Genomic DNA, 23,377 nt, shown 5'->3' on the forward strand with positions numbered 1-23,377 from the left:
GAAAGACAGGAGGAGTGGAAGATGGAGAGAAAGGCAGAAGACTAGCAGCTGGCTTCTCTGGATTGTCTGTGTTGCTTTCACTGACAGATGTCAAGGATGTCAGAGCTTGTCTTCACACAAATGCTCTACCTGATCCTGTTTTGTGTGTGTGTGTATGTGTGTGTGTGTGTGTGTGTGTGTGTGTGTGTGTGTGTGTGTGTGTGTGTGTGCGTGTGTGCGTGCGCGCGCGCGCGTGTGTGTGTGTAATATTCACATGAACTTTGTATATAAGTTCATGGGTGTGTGCAGAATTAATCCCTACAGCCTCACTCATCATAGAGTGGTCCCCACTATGACAGCCCAGAGAGGCAGAATAGCTGTCTTACTCACAAATGGTTAAATGAATAAAAGATAAATGCCTGTCTGCTCCTTCCATAGGGAAGATGAAGGTCAAGAGAGTGTTGTGCGTGTGTGTGTGTGTCACCTGTGTCGTACACACTTACACTTTGTTGAGGAGAGTGCACATTATTGCAGACATTAAGCTCTTTCCATTATTAAGAACTCATGGTAACATCAGTGATAGTGTGGCGAGGGTCATCAGGGGCGACCTCAAAGAACAGCCATGCACACGCAACTGGCACTGTTGAATTAATTAGGCATTGCCAGTGATTTTACTATGCATGGACATCATTACTAGAGGTGTCAAATGAAGACCTTGCTGTGATCTGTTGACTTCCCGGCATACAGATCTAATGAAGGCAAAGAGCCAAGTGGCCTCTAAATCCACTTGGACTATTCTAGCACTGCAGTCACCTGAGGAATCATCTATGTTTTCTTTAACTTTTTACAAACAGAAAGTGTTTCACAAGCTCTTATTAACAAACTACTTGTAATTATATTATATATAATTTGTTTTTATATAATGATATATGTAATTAATGCATGAATTAATACAGAATTATATTGTGCTATATATGTTTGGAAACGGAGCGAGCGGCTGACACTGGTCCACATTAGTGAGGCCAAACTGAAGCGATGATTTAACTGGGAACTTTGTTATGGTGCCTAACAGAAAAAACAGCTAACACTACAAGTCATGGCCAAGGAGCAGTACACACAAACATCCAAGCACATTTTTTGCTTCGTGATTCTAATGCTTTCCACACGATTGTATGCTTGTGAATGTCTCCTGTAAACACACTGAAACACATTCTAGCAGATTTGTTCATTTCAAAAATGACCTTCCAGTAGTTATGTACAGTATTCAGCGTTTAGGGGTTCTTCATGAATGAGGGAGGTGGTATGGGGGGGGGGGGGGGGGGTACATCGTGTCAGCACTCTGTAGGGAGGCAGATGGCAGCAGCTCACACATATGCACACCCACATGCACCCAAAAACACACACACACACACACACACACACACACACACACACACACACACACACACACACACACACACACACACACACACACACACACACACACAGGCCATCTAGCCCACATGGGAGAGTGTGAATAAGCACATAGCTGTTCATCATAAATCCATCATTGACATAGCAGTTTCCCCGTCTCTTATTTCAATCAGGGGGCGCTGGGGTGCATCAACCCTGCAAGTAATGACACGACACCCCGCGCTGACCCTGCTTTACCCCCCCCCAGCGTGTCCCTGCATAACTCAGGCTGTGTGACAGCACGGTCCAGGGGACACGTCTGCCCTCGTCTGGGCTGACCTGAGATGCGGTTATGAGCCCCGCGATGCGTCCGCTCCTTCGACCCGATGGGAGCGCCGCCAGTTCCCCCTCTCTCACTGAACCTCGGCTAATAGGATGACCCTGTTAGTGGCTGCAATCCCAAGAACAAACCCCACTGGAAATACTATCGCTGCCAGGAGGTCTCTAGTTTGCCAAAAGGTAACACAACCCTGATGGAGAGAGTTGGTGATACTTGACAAACTTTTACAATACATTGAGTAACAGTAAGCACCTCAGTGTTGTTATATAATGTAGAGTATACTTACATAATGTAGAGTATGTAGAGGAATATGTCTGATTTCAGTTATGTAATCTCTGATATAATCAAGCAGTGGTAGCACTGTGGGATGGTGCGTGCCGAGTAGTCTCAGACTTCACGAGGTCTCGCTTCAACTGGTGCCGAGACTGCCATATTTTTAATTGCCGATGTGTACAAAGCATCAAAGTTTCATGCCTGTTGAGAGAGCCACCCTGAGAGATGTCTTTAAATGTGAGTTTAAAGCTTCTATGAAAAGCTGAAGGAACCAGTCGACCCAGAAGAACCAAGTGGAGGAAAGAGAAACGTTTAGTTTTTTTTTTGTGTAAGCCGCTGCATTTGTCGTTAATTCAAATGGTTGGTGAGTAGAAACACTCCACATCACTCCACATCACCCTGCTAGCAGCAGGCTCTGTCAGCATCTGTGTCTCCCAGTGAGATATATTCCTCAAATCTCACTGGATTGAGTTGTGCACTTCTTCTCCTGAGAGACCATGTGACCACACTTAAAAAGCGATGTGGCTTCTTTGGGGCTTATATTCTTCCCCTTTGATGCTCTGGTTATAATGGAGACTTTGAAAACGCTACATTCCTCTGTTCTCTATCAGTAACAGGTCTTTACGTACTGGAATGGTACCTATGGTACAAAACAAAACGTGCTTTCTTATGGGAAAAGAATGCTCTTTTCTATTGTTTTCAACTATAATACACTAGTACTTTGCTGTCCATGAGGGGAAAGGGAACAGATTCATTTTGTGAATCTCACTTTGAAGATGTTGAGCTCTGGTGCCAACCCACTGCCTTCTGAAGTTCCCGGGCAGGACTACAGAGGGGATGGGGGTTGGGGGGTTAAGATTGGGGTTAAGTACTCAGTTCAATAGCACAGCATCAATGCTCAAAGGAAGAGGAATTATTATACAGCCTGCAGGTTTCTTGTGCCGCACTATGACAACAACCCAGGCAACCCTGTGTTGTCCCCGGATGGCAACCATGACAACCTTAGTGTCCCTGGATGGCAACCGTGACAACCCTAGTGTTCCAGGATGGAAGCCATGACGACTGTGGCATTGTTGGTAAAAATCCTCTTCTTCCTGATGCAGAACTCTGTCATAATCTCTCTCTCTCTCTCTCTCTCTCTCTCTCTCTCTCTCTCTCTCTCTCTCTCTCTCTCTTTCTCTCTCTCTCTCTTATTCCTTTTTCCTTTTCCAATGCCCTTGCTTTTTTTCCAGAATATCCCTACAGGTCAACAGGGCGTGTTTGAAATCCGGCCATGTATTATTTATGGTACGTTTGCAGGTGCTGAGACTACAAAGCTTCCATCCCTCCACCACGCCTGGCCACCCCACCGTGCCAGGTCCCAGCAGAGAGCTCCATACACTGTGTGCTCGATAACAAGCTCACCTGCCTGTGGATTTATTCTCCAGTGGCACATCTCTGCCTTTCTGCTAGGCCAGTATTGCGGTTCTCCCAGAGTGCTTTGCTGCTCTAAGACTTTGCTTTTAGCATTTGCCCTGGGGGTGTGTCATTTAAATGATGCTGTGTTCCCTGTTTTATTTATTTTATTTTTTTACTCATTTTTCCTGCATGGTGGGGCGTGTGTGTGCTCCGTCGTAGGCCGAGGTGTCTCTCCTGTCTGCACTGCACCCTCGCTGCCTCCTGCTGTGGGACTCAGCCTGTGCACTTTCTCTTTCTCCTACCACAGGTTCTCCTCACTCTCTTCTCCTCCCCACATCCCTTCATCTGTGACTCCTCTCTTCTTCGAGGTAGGAGAGTTTTTGAGGAGCTCGTTGCTGCCGGTACACTGGACACGGGGCAGTTTTCACAAGCGGATCACAGTAATGTTAAAAAAGTGCATGAGCTTCTCCTCACTACCCTAATCCTGAGCAGAACAATACTGCCCCCCCCTCTCTCTCTTTCTTTCTCTCTCTCTCTCTCTCTTTTTCTGCCTCTGAATCTCTTCGGATGCTGTTCTTCATGGAGCCCAGGAGAGACTGAGACTCTGCAAACCAAAACTGGGCCACTTCATGGTCTGCCTACATGATCTGTCACAGGAGACAGAAGTGACTCTCACCGAGTGTGCTGTATTCACACGGTCATTTGTTCTATAATTTACTCAGTGGAAAATTAACTCGGAAAAGAACATTATTATTATTCAGAAGATCATTTTATGACACGATAAAGTAGCCCTCTAACAATATATTCCAGGGTTGCAGACTTATTAGAACAGTAAAAGACTGAAGTATTATGTGGGTAGCAATTCTTAATGCAACAAGATTTCTTCTTGTTGAAAAAATCTCAAGGTCAAATTATTAATGCAGTTAATCAAGCAAACTTTCAAATGATCCGGAGATGTGGTCCACCTACCATGCAGAATTATGCAATGTACATTATTTTACTGCGTGATAATAAGCACATGTGCACAGGTGCTTATATAGGCTAATGATAGCTTGCATAGTGTTATAGACACCTCTCTCCCAAAAGCACCTTTGTGGTAAATTAACATTTTGACAAGCAGCATTTAAATTGGCTTCTGTAGGTTTTTTTGAGTGCAAACAATTCGGTCGCAATCTTTTTGGTTGGATATAACAGCTCATATAATGAGTGTTAGCTTTATATATAGATATAATATATAGATATCTAGTGTTAGCTTTAAATATAGATCTAATATATAGATATCTAGTGTTAGCTTTAGATATCTGTTTTACGTAGAATTCATTTTATAAATACAGTTACAGCCCCGGACCCCTCTCTTCGGCTGTGTGTATACATAATCTGTCTACATATGTATTTCCTGTGGGTGTGGTTGTGTGTGGAGGTGTTCACCCATCTCGTTAGTTTAACATGTTACATGCGGTGCTTGTTATTTGTGGAGTATATAATGTGTGTGGTAGTCTTATCCAGTGTTCCTCTTTGAGTCCACTGTCCACTGTTGTATGTCAGCGTTAAGCCCTGCACTACGCTACTTCGTATCTGTATTGAATGTACGATCGATGTACGTATACACTCCCTGGTCTGTAATAAACCCAAGATCGACGTACATATGCGCTCCCTGGTCTGTAATAAACCCAAGATCGACGTACATATGCGCTCCCTGGTCTGTAATAAACCCAAGATCGACGTACATATGCGCTCCCTGGTCTGTAATAAACCCAAGATCGACGTACATATGCGCTCCCTGGTCTGTAATAAACCCAAGATCGACGTACATATGCGCTCCCTGGTCTGTAATAAACCCAAGATCGACGTACATATACACTCCCTGGTCTGTAATAAACGTTCCCGACATTCCCTCGCACATTACACTAGGATTCTGAAACACTTTCCCAGTAAATCTCAGTATTTGTAAGTGGTGAAGCACAATGCTGTGTGTGATTGAAGGGGACTGTCCAATAGTCCACACAGTATTTGAACACAGTACACACAGTATTTGAACACAGTACATGCAGTATTTGAACATAGTACACACAGTAATTGCTAACCCTAAAAGGCACTGTTTAGAAGGTTACCAATTCCATATCTTATGTTACAGCAGGATTTAGGATTTCTTAATTCTCAGAGCATTTCACAATATTTTAACAGTCAGGGTAAGGTAAGAACTGCCCGATATCTGTTACATATTTTTCTGTCAGTTTTTTTTATGTGTTTTTTGACACATTTATAAATGTTTAGGTTTGTTTATGTCAGTTGTCATGAAGTGCTGATACAGATGTCATGTAACATTGCAAACAGTGTCCTTCAGTAAAGTGTTATAGAATATTTTATTGGATAATTGGACAGATATATGTGGCGGTTGGGGAAGAATGTTGTGGGTGGGATCGGGGTGAACAGGAGAATGATATGACAGAAACTCTTCACATTTAGACACTATAACAATACAACGGAGACGGTCATATTTAGACATGTTAATAATATTTCCTGGGTGTTTTAGAACATTCACTTCAGAATTTCCATCCTTAAACAAATTTAAATCCAGCATATATTTTTAATATGATAAACACTGTGACTGGTTCACAGCCCAAAACCACCAGTGTTAAAATAAATCCTAGAGTTCCAATTCACTGCCTATTGTGTCTAGTTAGACACAAATGGCCACTGTATGTGTTCATGCAACACAGGCAATATTCCCACATAAATATAATTCTCAGAACACCTTGTTTTCATCTATATGGACCCAACACAAAGGAAAATGACTGTGATTAACACTAGAAGCGCCGTGCCTCATTTACATACTTATACCTAGAAGCGCGGAGGGCCGGTCATCTGACCGATTTCACCACCTCCTACTAGCGCCGTGTTGTTTTCACCTACTTAAAGCGCGCCTCGGGCGGTCAAAAGACCGCTGAGTCTTTACACAGGGGAGCTGGTACTGACACATAATTAACGCTAGATGGCGTTTTGCACAAAAGGAAGAATGAGCCGCCCAAACAAAATATTCGTAATGGTGACATTTGCACGTAACGTCAATATGTTAACAAATTAATGTGACTAAACCTTTTAGAATCAGTGCCTTGTGACCTTGTTCTCAGTAGCTTTCCCATTGTCAGTTTTGTTTAGTTTCATATTGCATTTCCTGGTTTGTGCGAAAACGTAAATGCAAAATATAGTTTCAGTTTTGTTTCTTGGTTAGTGTAATAGTTTGCTTGGTTAGTGTAATAGTTTGCTTATTTGTCTGTGTGTTATTCTGTTGGCATATATGTCACTATATTATCATGCACGTTCGCCACACCACTAACCCACTGGCCCGCACCCCCACTGTGAAGCGTTCACGTCTTTTGTCTTGCTAATGCTACAGACTGCGCTGCAGCCTTCCACCCCCACATCCACAAAAAGCTTGTTCGATACTCAGAGTAGCAAAGTGAAGCCCGTAGACCGAGCTAAAGCAAGTTTGTTTGTATACTCAATGTTACGCCATTTCAAGTTTTAATGTCTAAAAGTTGTGTATGTTAGTGAATTGTAGGCTATGGTGAACATAACAAATCTACAAATAAATGTCTATAATGTTTTGTGTTAGACAAAGAACAAAAAGCATAAATAGGCAAAATAATTACAAAAATATCATTATAAAAGGTAGGCTATGTACCTTTGCGTAACAAAACGCAAAATTATTAAAATGATACGGATGGCTTCACGAATATAGTTGCCTCTGTCCTCTCTAATGTTCACTTTTTTATCTTGCCGTATTGTGTTGCCGTTTCAAATGAGGTGTTTGATCGGTGAATAGCCGATGTGTGATCCCACGTCCTACGACCGTGTTATCACCGAGCGTTATCACCATTCGGTGATTTACATGTATCGTATATTGCATAAGTTTCGTTCCCCACCTCAAATTAAGTTCCATTTATGTAGTGAATTGTGAACTTGAGAATAAACCTCCGCCGCTGTGGTTAATGTTCATGCACTGTTTGAACAATATTTATTAATTACAGCCAGGTTTTGGAGGTTGTAGAACACAGCTACAGGCCAACAACGGGTGCATCCCGTCTCTCTTTAGCGTATATTGCATAAGTTTCGTTCACCACCTCAAATTAAGTTCCATTTATGTAGTGAATTGTGAACTTGAGAATAAACCTCCACCGCTGTGGTTAATGTTCATGCACTGTTTGAACAATATTTATTAATTACAGCCAGGTTTTGGAGGTTGTAGAACACAGCTACAGGCCAACAACGGGTGCATCCCGTCTCTCTTTAGCGTATATTGCATAAGTTTCGTTCCCCACCTCAAATTAAGTTCCATTTATGTAGTGAATTGTGAACTTGAGAATAAACCTCCGCCGCTGTGGTTAATGTTCATGCACTGTTTGAACAATATTTATTAATTACAGCCAGGTTTTGGAGGTTGTAGAACACAGCTACAGGCCAACAACGGGTGCATCCCGTCTCTCTTTAGCGTATATTGCATAAGTTTCGTTCACCACCTCAAATTAAGTTCCATTTATGTAGTGAATTGTGAACTTGAGAATAAACCTCCACCGCTGTGGTTAATGTTCATGCACTGTTTGAACAATATTTATTAATTACAGCCAGGTTTTGGAGGTTGTAGAACACAGCTACAGGCCAACAACGGGTGCATCCCGTCTCTCTTTAGCGTATATTGCATAAGTTTCGTTCCCCACCTCAAATTAAGTTCCATTTATGTAGTGAATTGTGAACTTGAGAATAAACCTCCGCCGCTGTGGTTAATGTTCATGCACTGTTTGAACAATATTTATTAATTACAGCCAGGTTTTGGAGGTTGTAGAACACAGCTACAGGCCAACAACGGGTGCATCCCGTCTCTCTTTAGCTTATATTGCATAAGTTTCGTTCACCACCTCAAATTAAGTTCCATTTATGTAGTGAATTGTGAACTTGAGAATAAACCTCCGCCGCTGTGGTTAATGTTCATGCACTGTTTGAACAATATTTATTAATTACAGCCAGGTTTTGGAGGTTGTAGAACACAGCTACAGGCCAACAACGGGTGCATCCCGTCTCTCTTTAGCGTATATTGCATAAGTTTCGTTCCCCACCTCAAATTAAGTTACATTTATGTAGTGAATTGTGAACTTGAGAATAAACCTCCACCGCTGTGGTTAATGTTCATGCACTGTTTGAACAATATTTATTAATTACAGCCAGGTTTTGGAGGTTGTAGAACACAGCTACAGGCCAACAACGGGTGCATCCCGTCTCTCTTTAGCGTATATTGCATAAGTTTCGTTCACCACCTCAAATTAAGTTCCCTTTGTTTTGATTTGTGTGTCAGCTTCACACAACTCAACATTCAAAACACAGCTTAGGTGCAGTCTTTGCACATTTGCCACAGACCAGTCGCTTACATGTCTGGCAGATGTCATACGTTTTGTTCCCTGAACATCTGCCGACTTGGCATTGTTTTCTTTTTGAGGGCGGGCAAGGAGCTTCAGGTAAAATACGCTTTTGTGCCACTTCCCTAGCCGCTTTCGCCATTTTCTGCTGTGCACACAGCTCCTTTACCAACTCGAGAATAAACCTTCGTCTGCTCAGGTTAACGTTCATGCACTGTTTGAACAATATATGTGCATTTATTGCAGCCAGGTCTAGGAGGTTGTAGAAAACCGCGACAGGCCAACGACGGGTGCCTCCCTTCACCGAATACAGTCGTGCCATTTGATCCATAACATCAACGCCACATTTAGTCGTGTTGTAATATGAAACAGTTTCAGGCAGTTTCTTTGCGCCATTATCAATTGAAACTGTCTGATGCATTGAGCTCAGGATGCATACATTTTTTTTAGGTTTTGCCTGGTAAATCGTTAGAGTTATTTTTCCAGCCCGCAACACCTTGGTGGAAAATCTTTCAGACTGTGCCTGTGTACATGGGGGCATCTCACGTCTCATTTTATTCATCGTACCAACAATAGTGGTTTTGTTCGCCAAAAGGGTGTTTGCAAGTGCCAATGAAGTGAAGAAATTGTCAGTCGTTACATTTCTTCCTTTACCCATGAAAGGCTCCATCAAACGCAACACAATATTTTCAGACAACCGTTGACCAGCCGGCCTGCTTTCATCTTTCCCTAGATAGGGAATGGCGTTCAACATATATTTTGTTTCAACATCAGCGGCCACCCAGAACTTAATCCCAAATTTATCGGGTTTATTGGCCATGTACTGAGTGAAACGACAGCGAGCTTTAGTTGAGAACAGTTGCTCATCAACAGTTATGTTCTCACCGGGCGTGTAAGAAGCAATGCTGTTTTTCACAAATTTATCAAATATCTCCGAGATCATAGCAAATTTATCAGTCGCAAGGCGGGCAGCCCTTGTGCTCTTGTCATCAAAGCGCAGATAGCGCATGATATCTCTGAATGTCTGTCTAGACATTGTCTCTTTGAAAATGGGATTTCCTAAGTCAGCAGACCAGTATTCATCAAGTTTCATGCTTTTACCGGCTGTTATACCTCTCAAATAAACGAGACCCACAAATGCTTTCAGTTCGTCAGCTGTTAGTTTGAACTGAGCATTATTTCGTTCAGCCTCTGCCTCTGTGTATTTCAGAATTGCGCCCCACATTTCTGTGTCAATCAAACACAGTAAGCTGGTCAGTGGACTTTTAATTTTGTCCTTGGCATAACACGTAGGCCCTGGGGTTTCTCTCACAATATTGCACTCTTGTGCTCTACCCCGAGGTTTGCCAGCAGTTTCAAACCACACCGTACCGTCTTTGGCCTGAAATGAGTCACCACCACACTCAGTTTCAGAGTCCGATTCTGAATCAGATTCAAGATTCAGATCCATTTCACTTTCGCCCTCTCCATCCGACACCTCACATTGTTCGCCCTCCGATTCCATCTCATCAATATTGCACAGCATGTCCAGCACTTGCTTTGGGGTGTACATGATTCTCTGTGCCATTTTTATAATGCACTATGCAACCTTTCAAACGCCCAAACCGAGGAGTCACGCAAACTGTGTTGCTGTTCGATCACCCAAACCGAGCTTTCAAGCAAACTGTGTTGCTGTTCAATCACCCAAACCGAGCTTTCAAGCAAACTGTGTTGCTGTTCAAACGCCCAAACCGAGGAGTCACGCAAACTATGTTGCTGTTCAAACGCCAAAACCGAGCTTTCAAGCAAACTGTGTTGCTGTTCGATCGCCCAAACCGAGCTTTCAAGCAAACTGTGTTGCTGTTCAAACGCCCAAACCGAGGAGTCACGCAAACTATGTTGCTGTTCAAACGCCAAAACCGAGCTTTCAAGCAAACTGTGTTGCTGTTCGATCGCCCAAGCAGAGTTTTCACTCAAACTGTGTAGCCGCGTCCCGACGAATTTATAGCTCAAGTTGCCTCATGAATGCTATTGTGAATAAAGTGTTCATAACAGCACCGCCCATGCCATCATCTCAGTTTCGCTCGCAAAGGTATGCATTTACATACGTAACTTGCATTCTGCTTAATTCTTTTGTAATGCCAGTGTGTCAAAAGCAGCCATACATAATGTATGTATCTAACAGCTAGCCCTGGCGAAGAGGGATTATACCCGAGAGATCATTTCTTTGAGATATTGACTTGATAAGTAGGCTAATTACCATTCGCAGAATTCCTGCAAACTACTAAAGCATTTATTAGGCAAAGCAAGACGCTCTCACGGTTTGAAAACCATTGATGTAAACTTATATATAGTATATATTAAATAATATTAATAAATAAAGTATATATTTTAAGACTTTGGAAAGTGAAACACTTTCACTTTCGTTCAACGGACGAATTCCGTTTTGTCTTTACACAATAATCAGTTTGAACTTTGAATAATTTAGTTTTGAAAACTATTGATCTTTATTTAGTTATACTAAATATTAAATGACATACGAATCTTTGCGACACCCGCTGGCAGAAAAGAGAATCACAGTCTTGAAGTGTAGGCGACGACGACAATATTACAGAGATACGAGCGAAATCGATTGAAACTAGCATGTGCAGGGTTTCTTTTAACAATGTAAAAATACTAGTTTATTAAAAGGACAATTCTGGGAAAAGTCATGAAAGGAGGGTTCTGAAATTGGATCCAGTGCAAAGATATTATTATTTTTTGTGCTACTGCGGTCAAGTGACCGGTGCTCGGCGCTTCTAGGTATAATTAGGTCGACCAGAGGCGGCGCTTCTAGTAGACGTCACAGCGGTCAAATGACCGGAGCTTTGGCGCTTCTAGTGTTAATTTTGACAAAGCTAGCTCAGCGGGAATGCACTCATGTACCCCCCCCCCCCCCCACACACACACACACACACACACGCATGAGTCTCTCTGATTCTCTCAGCTGTTTTAAGGGAGTCTTTTGCTCTTTGCAGACCCCTCTCTCTCTTTCCGTGAGCCCTTTCTTCCTCCTCTCTCTCTCTCTCTCGCCGTATGAAGTTTGAAGGATCCCCCCTTGGTCTTCATTACCGTAGTTCTGTTCATAAAGTGGGCTCGTGCGTGACCAGGAGACCGAAGAGATATTGCCAAGATAATACCAGGAGGACAGAGAGAGCCAAAGAGAAATAGAGAGAGAGAGAGAGAGAGAGAGGAGAGATTTGCAGCAGCGCTGCAGCCTCCCATATGTGCTGACATGATGGAGGATGAGTGACTAAAGGACTCAAGAGGGAATGCGAGATATCCCTGTAATCAAATCAGAAGCACCAGAAGAGAGGGACATCATAATGATGAGGAAATGATGATAAATGCTGTTTTGGTTCCGCTGGGGAGTAGAGGAGGAGTAGCAGGAGAAGAAGAGAGCTTGGATGAAGGTGAGACACCGTTGTTGCAGCTGCAGGAATTGGTGCCCCGTGTGAGGCGCACGCTCGCAGGGCCATGAACCTCTCGAGACTCATTTGTAATTAAGCTGCTTGCATACACTTCTGGAAATTCTGGAATTTGGCTGTTATGGTGATGAGCCACGGTGGCCAAAGCACGGATAAACTCCGTATCCGGCGTGCGCTCTGCTAGGAGGTTCGGCCGGCTGGAGCTACCGGGTCAGAGGGCGCGTGACGTACGAGGGGCAGGGAGGTATCGGAGCAGCGTCCGCTCACGGGTCTTTAGTGAGCTGTTTAAGAAGCGCTCTGATTCAGACTGATGAAGCAGGTGTAGCCGGATGCCCCTGGAGCAGAGAGCTCCCACACACAGCGCAGGAGGACAGCCAAACCACAGTACCAGCGCGGCTTCTCGAGTTGTGTTGCTCGTATAATTAGTGTCCTTAAAAGCACTAACACACAGGACCCAGAAGGTTAATAAATAAATTGGAGCTCTCTCTTTATCTCTGCTTTTCACCTATCTCCTTCTCCTATCTCGGAAACCATGACGACAGACAATGACCGAAAGGAGGGACAAAGAGAAATGACAGTAATGAAACGTTCAACCACCCTGATCAGTCACTCCATTATGTTTATAATAAAATGTCCAGGAAATAAGCAGTCATAGATTCACTGTGAACCTAAACACTAATGAGGTACTATAAGGACATGTTGATTTTTTATTGTGTATTTTTGCATTGTGTCTTGTTACAGCTGTAACAAGAGGTGGAGGTAAAGGTGGAGGCATTAATGACCTTTCTGTCTGGTAGCACTCAATAGAACAGGGATGAGTCTGGAGGTCCTTAAATGGGATGGCTATTGTGTGTGAATGTTCAATGTGCTCACACACACACACCCACACACACACACTCACACACACACACTTTCAACCACTGCAATAAAGGACCTCAATCAAGGGAAAACGTGACTTTAATAAGTACAGTAAATAACGTCTTGATTAAGTATGCTCTCCTGCTCTCTGAAGGAATGCTTTTATTGGATAAATAATACAGCTACAAACTGATTTTATAATGATGTGACCTTCAGGTGATAATTAATTAAAGATCTCTATTTGAATCAATACAATATTAATACTATATATATATATATATATATATATATATATATATATATATATATATATATATATATATATAGTATATGTGTGTGTGTGTGTGTGTGTGTGTGTATGTGTGTGTGTGTGTACACTTGTACCTACAAATCTACGTTTATTACAGTGAATGGTACAGCAATTATCAGGCATAGCAGTGTTGCAGGTGTTTTATTAAATGTAAATGTCAGTGTTGGGATGAGACTGACTGCTGAATTGGCCATGATGAATTGGCCATGCCAACAGTAGAGCTGTTGTCTATAATTATATTCCTGGAAAATACCTAGAAGAAAAAAAAAACTGAACAGTAGATGCAGGTGCAAAGCAGATGTTTCCAGCAACACAGTGAGTGTGTATATGCATCCAGAGAGCAGACGCAAACACAGTTGTGTGTTTGATAATGAACTGGCCCACTTGTGGCCTTGGGAGCAGAGGCCATATGACAGGGACCCGACAGGGATCCTCCAGTAATGCTGTCATGCCTATTCCCTCATAGGAGCTTCCAATCCGGGTTTTCCAGTCACCCATGCACCCCCACACATGCCCCACCCTTCACTCCACTCCACCTCTATCCAGTTAAACCAACCGTTGATTATAATACACATTCCTTGACTCCAGTGTCTTATTGTCTTGTGCTAACTGCACTTTCACCACATGTAGCTGACTACATCTGCTAATTCCAGTGGCAAAACCCTCGGTGCAGACACCAGAACGTTCTGCAGCTTCCCAAGGTTGAATCGTGGATGCTTTCAGCCATAGACGCTGTGTTCTGGGTCTGTGCCAGAGGTGTTAAATGGGCTGGATCAGAACCAGCCCATTCCAGCGACTGGCATTCCAGTGGTAGTGTGTTCCTGCCCAGAACATACGCCCAGGGCAGCTCGCTACGGACTGATGCCTTGCATGGTTGTCCGCTGTAATATCACACACATGTACATGACCTACTGTGTGTGTCAGATCTGGTCTCTGCACCCCAAAAGCTGTATTGTGATATCAGCTATTGTTATTGAATATTAATTAGTGTGTTCTGCTGATTTGCTCTCATGGCCTCCTAACGTCATCCATGTTTCTCTACAAATCTAACGCTGCGTTGTTTCCAAATAATACATGCAGAATTCCACATCTGGTCTGTAGCGCATGAAATGAAATTATCTTTAATAAAACAATAAGGAGTAAACACAAAAAAGAAAGAAGCGAAAAGAATCACTGACACGTTTCTGACAGAGGGCTGTTTGGCATTAGCATATATTAAACATGCTTTCATGCATTCTCCTGCTTTCCTGGTGCTTCTGCTGATGTTTATCCTGTCACAGTGTTACAGCACACATGAAGAGGGCCGATACATTAATTGGCCACTCTGTAATATTTTATTATTTCGTTTGGGGTGTCACGTGATCTTTACTCATTTTTCTGCAAAGTCTAATCATGCACTTTGAAGTGCATAATTAACACGTGCTCATTACCGGGGCCACGTGCGCTTGGCAGACAGCCACCGCCAAGCCGAAGAAAACCGCAGCAATTTGCCTTAGGAGATCAAGCCCACTGGTCAAAGAGGCGTGAGTCACACGCGTCTGATTCCCCTACTCCGAACACAAAAGGCACCGCCACCATGCTGCGTGGAAAAGCCCAGTCCTTTGAAAAGCGTTTGGACCTAATAGCGAGTGCTGCCTTTTACTCAATAGACAGAAAGAAGAAAGGAAGCTGGCCAAAGACCCACACTGGCCAGACGTGCACGCCGATCACGGGTAAGAGTCACTGCATTCCTTTGTGTTCACTCGTTCAGTTGCACCCATTATGTTTCTGACCACCCCTGTAGCTCCAAAGACCCGGCAGGGCGCACATATACCTCCACATTCAAATTCCACATAACTGTCACACCTGTCATGTTAGGTTTAATGTACTTATTGAATAATTCGCAATAGCTACTCAATGAAATACCTACAGAGTAACTACGTAAAGTCTGGAGTCTGTGAATTTGGCTCGTTAAACTCCCTGACTGGAGCACCATTCTCTATCTAGGAAGAGCAAACGCACCACAGACCTGTCTAGATGCACACCGAGCAGCCCGGCCTGCTCCAGACATTACACCGGCAGCACTGACGGCTGATTAATTGCTCCTTCCAGGGTAGCTGAAAACATTAAAAAGCAATGCGAGTTAACATGTTTCTACGTGTGAGGCCCTTTTTTTCAAGAAGGAGAAAGTGCTCAAAGTGCTACACTAAGAAACAGATGCCTGCCGTATCTCTGAGGAGACCCACATTTGCATAAGGCATTTGAGAGCCTTTTAAAAACACTATGTTCCAATCACAGTGTCTCACAAGACCGGAGGCTTATCCACTGAACCTCACTCTCAGGACGAGTGTTTCAACGAGGAGCGACCAGAACAGGAATTTAGCTGCTTCCTGACAATGCCAAATTACAGCCTCCGTTTGCCCACTTCACTGCTGTTGTCTCCGGCTCAGACCGCCCAGTTATTTTTTTTGCAGGCATTTGGAATGCAAGATAAAAACTCTCAAGCACATACTGTAGAATAAAAATGAGTTTTCACATATATTTAACTTTGCAATTTAACTTCCCACTATGGACACAGTGGGGATGTCACACACAGCATAAATAGCACAATTTGACAGGACCATAATGAAAAGTTAAAGAAAGAAAAGCAAGCAATGTATTTTTTTTTTTTTAAAGCACAATTGCTATTAAAATCTGTGTTTAGCCTTGTCAAATATGTATGCTTTTCAGGAGTGTCCCTCACAGTGGGTGCGGTCAGGGCTTACGGTTTCTCGGGCGCCAGATGGACTCCTTCCTGTCTGACAGGGATGAAGGGGAGAGACTCACTTCTGTTTACACTTTTTTTTTTCTTTGAATGCCGCAGTGCCTTTATGAAAACATCTTTTCATGCTTAATTAAGCGCGGCATGCAAGCGGCGGCATTCGAGTGCATCACACCAGACAGAGAACAACAAAAGGCAAAACGTGCAGCCGAAACGCACATGAAAACGTAGCGTTTACGATGCGGTCATCAGAGGAGACTGCCTCACGCAAACATGGGTTGGGACGCTTCCGAATCTCCATATGACCTTCAAAGCAGCCATAAAACCTTTAAAGCCAGTGCAGGCAGCCTTTGTTTATCGAGCCTTGAACTCTGGATGACACGGCATTGCCTAGCGACGCTGAACCTCGACAAGCCATACGATTTGAGGCATATCAGTCATCTTTCTCTAGTCAAGCCCAAACATGTGGCAACAATTCAAATAGGGAATTTGTATGTGTTCCAAAGAACCCTAGAAGAATGATCGGAGCTAATGATACAACTTTATGCTGACAAACAGGTAAGACACAGGTGAGACACAGGTGAGACACTGCAACCAATCAGATACCACTGCACCCTGCTTCATTGTAAAATGTCATGTGTTTGTTCCGAGTGTCGTTTTTGCTAATCTCCTGAACAGTGCAGATGAGCTCATTTCACATGTCATTCTCCCGAGGCAAGATTGACCAATTCTCAAACCACTTTCCTTGCTTCTCCAAAGACTAATGACAACATCTGTTAGCATCTGGATGAAAAGATATAGGAGCCCATTCTGAACTTCAATTTTCCTTATGGCATCATTTCTGCCAAAAAGTGGGTCATTGACTTTCCCCCTAAGCTACGGAAAATATCCAAACATCACTGAAACGAAATTCACAGAATTCATCTTCATCTCATTCCAATAAGAAGTTCCGGGCGTCCCATCTATCCACTAATGTGCCCATGTATATCTGCTATTATATGATGTAAAATTCATGGGGCAGTTAATAAAATGGCAGGATCTTAAATGGAAAAGAACCTTCATCAAGGCAATGGGTCAATTATCCAACATTATGCCCCCACTAACTCTGTCATCATCTGTCCTGTGTGTCCTCCGTCTCTTGTTTTTGGAGAGAGGACGCAGACATAACAACTCATCTTACTGTTCCGTCCTTATTTTGTCTGAGGTTTTAGCCCAGCGCCTTGTGATCTTCCTCTCTTTCCTTTTAGTTCAGTCAACACTTTCTGGCTGCATTCCTATTGCACACAAAACTCTCCATTAGATATTCAATTCAGCAGTGCAGTCGAACCAGACGAGCTCTCACCTCCAGCAGAATAGAACATTCAGACCACCGTGATGTTAGAATGTGCTACGTTCTCTTTTTTAAGGAACTGCACCCTGCTAGGTCTGCTCATTCTATCACATTCTGTGGCCTCTTGCTCTTGTCGTTACCATCCCGCCTTAACAAAACCCGAGGACCTGGTGGGGTGATCAGCAGGGCTAACGCACTGCCACATTCTTCAGCACTGACTAGACCAAAGTTACACTGTTATAATATTTTGTAATATTTTGTGCTGTGCTCCAACACAAGTCTAAACTATGAGACCTTGGGTTGAAGCATTCGAGATGCCTTTGTTTTCTGAGAATCACATGCTTTTCAAATCTGAATCTCTAGATTCTGATTATGAGGCAGAGTTCTGGCAAGGCTGTGGTACTGAGGACTGAGAGCCGGATGCTGACTGGCCATGTGTTTCCCACAGTTGGAGCTTTAATAATGTAAAATACATTAACCAAATGCACAGGTTCATAAGACACAGAAACTAATACAAGGTGGCTGTCCATCTCTCTCTCTCTACTTCCATAAAATGTCAATCTGACCAAGGAAAGAATTCTAATTAGATGTTTGAAGTTATATTTGCTGAATTGCAGAATTTTAAGAGCTGCAAAAATAATGCCCAGAAGACAAAGCTGAAATAACCTTCTAGAAAATTATTTATGATTCAACAGGTTCAAAAAATGAAGTTCATTAAATAAAAATAAAATCAGTTTGGTAACTTGGCCAGTTGGCAAATCCAGATGGTTCATACCAAATCCTATGGAGGGCTTTCTGAATCTGACTGCTTCAATGATTGACACATATGCAGAATTCTCACAGTATGTGCACGCGATACCTCCTCAGTTGCCTTAGTTCATAATAACCACATAATGCAACTTACATCTAAGCCTAAAATATAGCAAATAAAGTTCAGAGTGCAGATTTATGTCTGACAGCTTCACTGATTGAGACCATAGACACCCTAGAATCCACAGTCAGATGAAAGAGGTTGGAGTAATAGGGATAGAGGAATGAACCTATAGTAAAACAGTTAGTGTTGGCGTGCCGTATTCTCATGGCCCCTTCAAAAGAGATCAAACAAGGCAGATTCGAACAGTGCGTGGATTAGAGTCAGATGCTTCAAACCATCTAATTTCCCTCGTGTAAATGTACATATGGTGCAATAAGCAACTGAAGGTGAGGAATTGCCACTTCTGAACAGTTGGAGGTGAACACATTCTGAGATTTCTGTTACCATAACAGACAACACAGAGCACGACTCATTCTAAATGTGTCTGTTGTTTCCTACCATGCATGAAAAAAGAGAAAGAGACTAGGATCATTTTGATCTCTGACGCTAATCAGGTTGCTGTTCATCTTGGCCAGAAGACCACGCCATTAAAAATCACTCAGACCTACAGTAGTTCGCTGTACCTTCAGTGTATCCAAACAGCACGTCCCTAAGGGTGAGAATTTGTGGCACTCCCTCTGTGCGTGCAACAGTCTTCCTGCCAGACCTTAAACAACAGCATCTTTTCTGTTTCTGCCGTGCTTACGATGTCAGAGCCTGTCCTCGTGGTACCGTAAGCCACCTCGCTGTGTCAGCAGTGCAGACAGCACGCTGCCCTTCATATGTGCAGGGAAGTGCCTGCCCAGCTACTTCCAACTAATGTGCCATGTCGTATGCAGAAGGGATTGCCTCATTGTGCACTGAGCTCCATCAGCATCAATATTTACCAGCCCTGGCTGCCGGTGGGCGGGGCTGTGGCATTGGGCGGTGAAGTGGGCGGGGCTGTGGCACGGGGGACGCTGCTTAGCATGCCTTTGGTGTACACGCAATTGTCCACTGATGAGTCGATCCGAGATCAGAGATCGCTGACTTCAGCACATGTGACTCTTCCTGTTAGGAGGGACATGACTTTGAGTGCCACTTAATTTCCAATCTGATTAAATCCTGCATGCTGTAAAGCTAGTATCCCGAGAGAGAGAGAGAGAGAGAGAGAGAGAGAGAGAGAGAGAGAGAGAGAGATTGGTATGAAACAGGAGAGAGTGTCTCTCATCCAGATCAAAATCTCATATCAAAGCACGTCTGGGGTACACCCCCCAACACCCCCCCCATACACTTTCCAAGAGAGATAAGACCGCGTGCACAGGGGAGGAAAACACATCATATGTCTGCCCTTCAGTCTTCCCGCCATTATGTCGATACAATGCAAACAGCCATTTTCACTCAGAGCATTTGGTACTCTGAACCCTGATCAACACATTTCTTCTCATTCCTGGACTAAAAAAAAAAGAAAGCAATCCCTAGCAGGAATACACTATCTGCCACAAAATTAGAAAGAAAATATTGAACTGCAAATGACCTCAAGTAATTAGCTCATATTTTATTTCTCTCACTCTAATTAGAGATTGTTTTCAGAGTGCAACAAACATCTCGGCAAGGCGATTAAGGTGAGCAAAGTGAACATCATTTTTGAACAGATTTCAATTTAAAAGCGTAACTAGTTAAAGAGATTCTGAGCGTAGATGTCATGGGGAGAGGAACATATGCTGTGGGGTTTATTATGACACTTTCCTGCAAAAAAAAAAATGGAGTCTGTGTGGCAGAGCGAGGAAATTCTTGACTGAAGAGGTGGGTGAGTTTTTTTCTGAGGAGAACGTGATAACTGCACCTTCTCCCCCTTCTCTGTTCCTCCTTCTGCATCTTTTCTTGACTTCTCATCTCACTCAGTTCATACTTTCGATCATTACTGGCCAAAAGTCATACAGACAGTTTTGGTAGACTCATAGATTGGGTTTGATTTGAGAGTGTGTGCTGAGTGAGGTGTTGTGAGGGCTGATGAAGGGGCTCTGATTACCCACTGCAGTGACACTTCACTGATCCCAGGACAGCCTCACTGATTAAAACCAGAAGCTTCAGTCTCTTCCAGTAAGTTTCTAATTCCATTGCATTCACTGATTTGTGAGTCAGCTAAATTCATTAATAAATAGAAAGAGTTACCAAATCATTAACTCTAACAAACACTAATGAGCACTAATTAACCATTCAATTAAAACTTCATTAGAAAACATTAGAAAATTCGAGATCAAATTATCAATTCAAAACCTTACTGATATTTCCACAGTGGACTTACAGTATTTAGTAATTTACTCACTATCAGTATTTACTATCGAAATTTGGTGTAGCATGAAAATAATTGAAATTATTTTTTTAATTATCTCATTTGGACATTCCTGCATGATTATTTGATTCTTCTAATTCTTGCATCTTCTCCATAAAAGCTATTTGACATTTGCTGCCAACCAATGTGTTGCTTCTAAATGCATCTTTGGTAAATATTTCATTTCTGCATGTATATCTTCCCTGAGCAATCCATTAGTTGGGCTGCCTTTGATTTCGTTTACCTGATGTCACACTCCTATCAAAAGCAAAGCCCCTGGGAACAAACCTGTAACTCCAGGTCTCGATATCAAAACCACCTTCATGCGCCTGTTTCTTGTTCCCTACCTTTGTAGAAGCACTCCTCGCTGTGCACGATGGTGATTCTCTGGCGGGCCAGGCACGAAGCTCTGTGCAGCTCACAGTGGTTCTGGTAGAGTTTACCGTCTGAGCCGCACACGGGTTTGTAGTGCGGCTTGCAGTGCTCCAGACACTGGCACAGACCCAGGCCCGTCTCGTGGTCCACCACACAGTGCTTCCCCAGACCGCAGTACTTATGCTCACAGGGGTTTGCAAAGCCGTTCTGGACGAAAAAGCCTGCAGAAACAAGGACAAAGGAGATTTGTTAATGAGGATCTGTTAATGGCATGGGTTGTGTGAACTTTAGTAAAACACTTTGCATGTCGCACACATGTTGTGTTAGGCGTGTGAGCATGTTAGAGCAAAGGATCTCAATGGCACAACCATTTCTAAGCATTGACAATGACAGACGGGCCCTCCTTTAAAGGTGCACCTTCTACCGTTCTAGGAGATCAAAGGAATAGCGTTTCAAATGTGCTCGAGGTCTCATGAAAGACTTTTCACCTTTCCCCACTGCCTTTAGCCTAGATGGGTTACTTTGGGTTTCACAAGGTGGAAAAACTAGAGGCCACTGGGTTGGAAATATCAGACCTGATCAGTCGTAAATAGATGTGACAGGCGGGGAAATACACAGACTCTGAGACCACTGAACCCTGGAGAAAGAGCATCAGTGACGTGGTGGCCATCTCAACCAAAGATCACCAGCTGGTCAGTTCTGCTGTGCTCTGCATCCCTAAGTCTGAGGCTCCAAAACCAGCTCATCACAAAGCCCAGTTCTCCTCCAGACAGCATTATCCATCCCTGGCAGGGACTTTGAAGGACTGGCCTGTTAGGTCTTCGGAAAGCCATGTCTGGCAAAGCAGGTTGCCAATGGTATGCCTGTATCACCCCAAACCCTTAGCAAACCTTTTACCCCAACAATATTTTTACCACCAGCACTTTTAGCCAACATAGGCCTGTTAGCATTCTAGAGGGATGGAGAATGAGCAACTGTTCCCCATACAATAAAAAGAAAGTCAACAGCATCCTAAAATATATTGAAGGAGAAGAGTCAAATGAAAGTCAACCACATGCGGCAATTAGTCAGGCATTACTTCTGAAATGTTTACACAGAAAAAAACAGTTCCTTTAACTGTCCTTGAGGGATTCTTTAAATGTGTTTTTTGTTTTTGAAGTATTGCAAACAATGACACCTTAACTTTTAACGCACCAAAGGAGCAGCGTGAGATGGCCGACGTGTGGTAAATTACCACGAAACCATAAACATGAGCTTTGCAAATAAAATCTAGGGTTATTTTCTGTGTCTGAAATATGGGACCAGTCTGGTCACTTCTTACAGCAGATCACTGGAAGCTTATCAGCCTGTGCTCTCAAAGATCAAACGGTCCTGTCCTACAGCATCTGAATTTCAAAGCCCAATATAAGCAAACGAATAGCCTCCCAGTGAAAATTGTGCAGAGGCACGCAGTTAGTACAGTGGAAAAAAAAGCTGGATTGGGATTTAGAGGCTCTGCAGCAGCAGACATGTGCACCGATCACCCACAGACAGAGCGGCTCTCCCCCCGGATGAAACATGCATCACCACGGTACATCACGATGTGGCGGGGAATGTGTGTGTGACTGTACCCCGGCCCATGCCTTAGGAAGACGTACGCGCGGTCGGGGCCGCAGCTGTTAACATCGCCGCTACCTGCTGGTTGGGCACGTCGGCGCTTGCTTTTGCGCGGCGTAAAGCCTGGTTTATACTTTCGCGAGCGACCGTAGCGCGCGGCTCCGCCCACCTCGCGCGACCCTGCGCGAGCGGTGTAGGCGTTTATACTTTCGCGAACGTCGCGAGCGTCGCTGCAGTGTTCTCCGAAACGATAGGTGGCGATAGGTGGCAGTGGAGAATAAAAAACCCCTGCAAAAACGGGGAAAGAACATTTTTACCTGACCAGAGACCGTATATATACACATCAGGCATCAAACGTAAATATGGCTTTGCAGTGTTGTCCGAAACGATACGTTAACAAATACGAGCCTCTTGTAATTCCAGGGCGACACATGAGAGAACGTGAAGACGTTAAGATTGGGCGTTTTGAAAATAAACAACCATAAACTAATGTGATAAAAAAGCGAATTATTTCGATTCATTTCGAGTATATGTATAAATATTTAACTTAATTAAGTTTAACGTGCTGGGAAATATTGAAATGGACCTTTAAAGTGACGTACAAGTGCATTAATTCCACCTTGTATAGGTGTATGAACCCGGCAAACATGACTTTGTCCATCGCGCTGAAGCGCGGCGCGCGCGCGAAGTTACAAAATTCGGGAGGTGCACGACCTCGCGCCGCGACAGCGCGCGAGGCCCTCGCGCACGGGCGGAGCCACC

At 43.5% G+C, this 23,377-nt stretch overlaps 1 protein-coding gene across 2 annotated transcripts in view; it reads right to left on the reverse strand.

The window, feature by feature from the left end:
- The window catches only part of fstl5 (follistatin-like 5), a 109,933-nt gene that overhangs the window by 48,317 nt on the left and 38,239 nt on the right, over nucleotides 1-23,377 (reverse strand). For both annotated transcript variants that reach the window (XM_076994502.1, XM_076994501.1), the window contains exon 4: nucleotides 20,992-21,240. In XM_076994502.1, coding sequence (XP_076850617.1) covers nucleotides 20,992-21,240 — 249 coding nt within the window. The remainder of the gene's footprint in view (nucleotides 1-20,991; nucleotides 21,241-23,377) is intronic.

This window comes from Brachyhypopomus gauderio, unplaced genomic scaffold (genome assembly GCF_052324685.1).
Source record: "Brachyhypopomus gauderio isolate BG-103 unplaced genomic scaffold, BGAUD_0.2 sc146, whole genome shotgun sequence".
Classification (NCBI taxonomy): domain Eukaryota; kingdom Metazoa; phylum Chordata; class Actinopteri; order Gymnotiformes; family Hypopomidae; genus Brachyhypopomus; species Brachyhypopomus gauderio.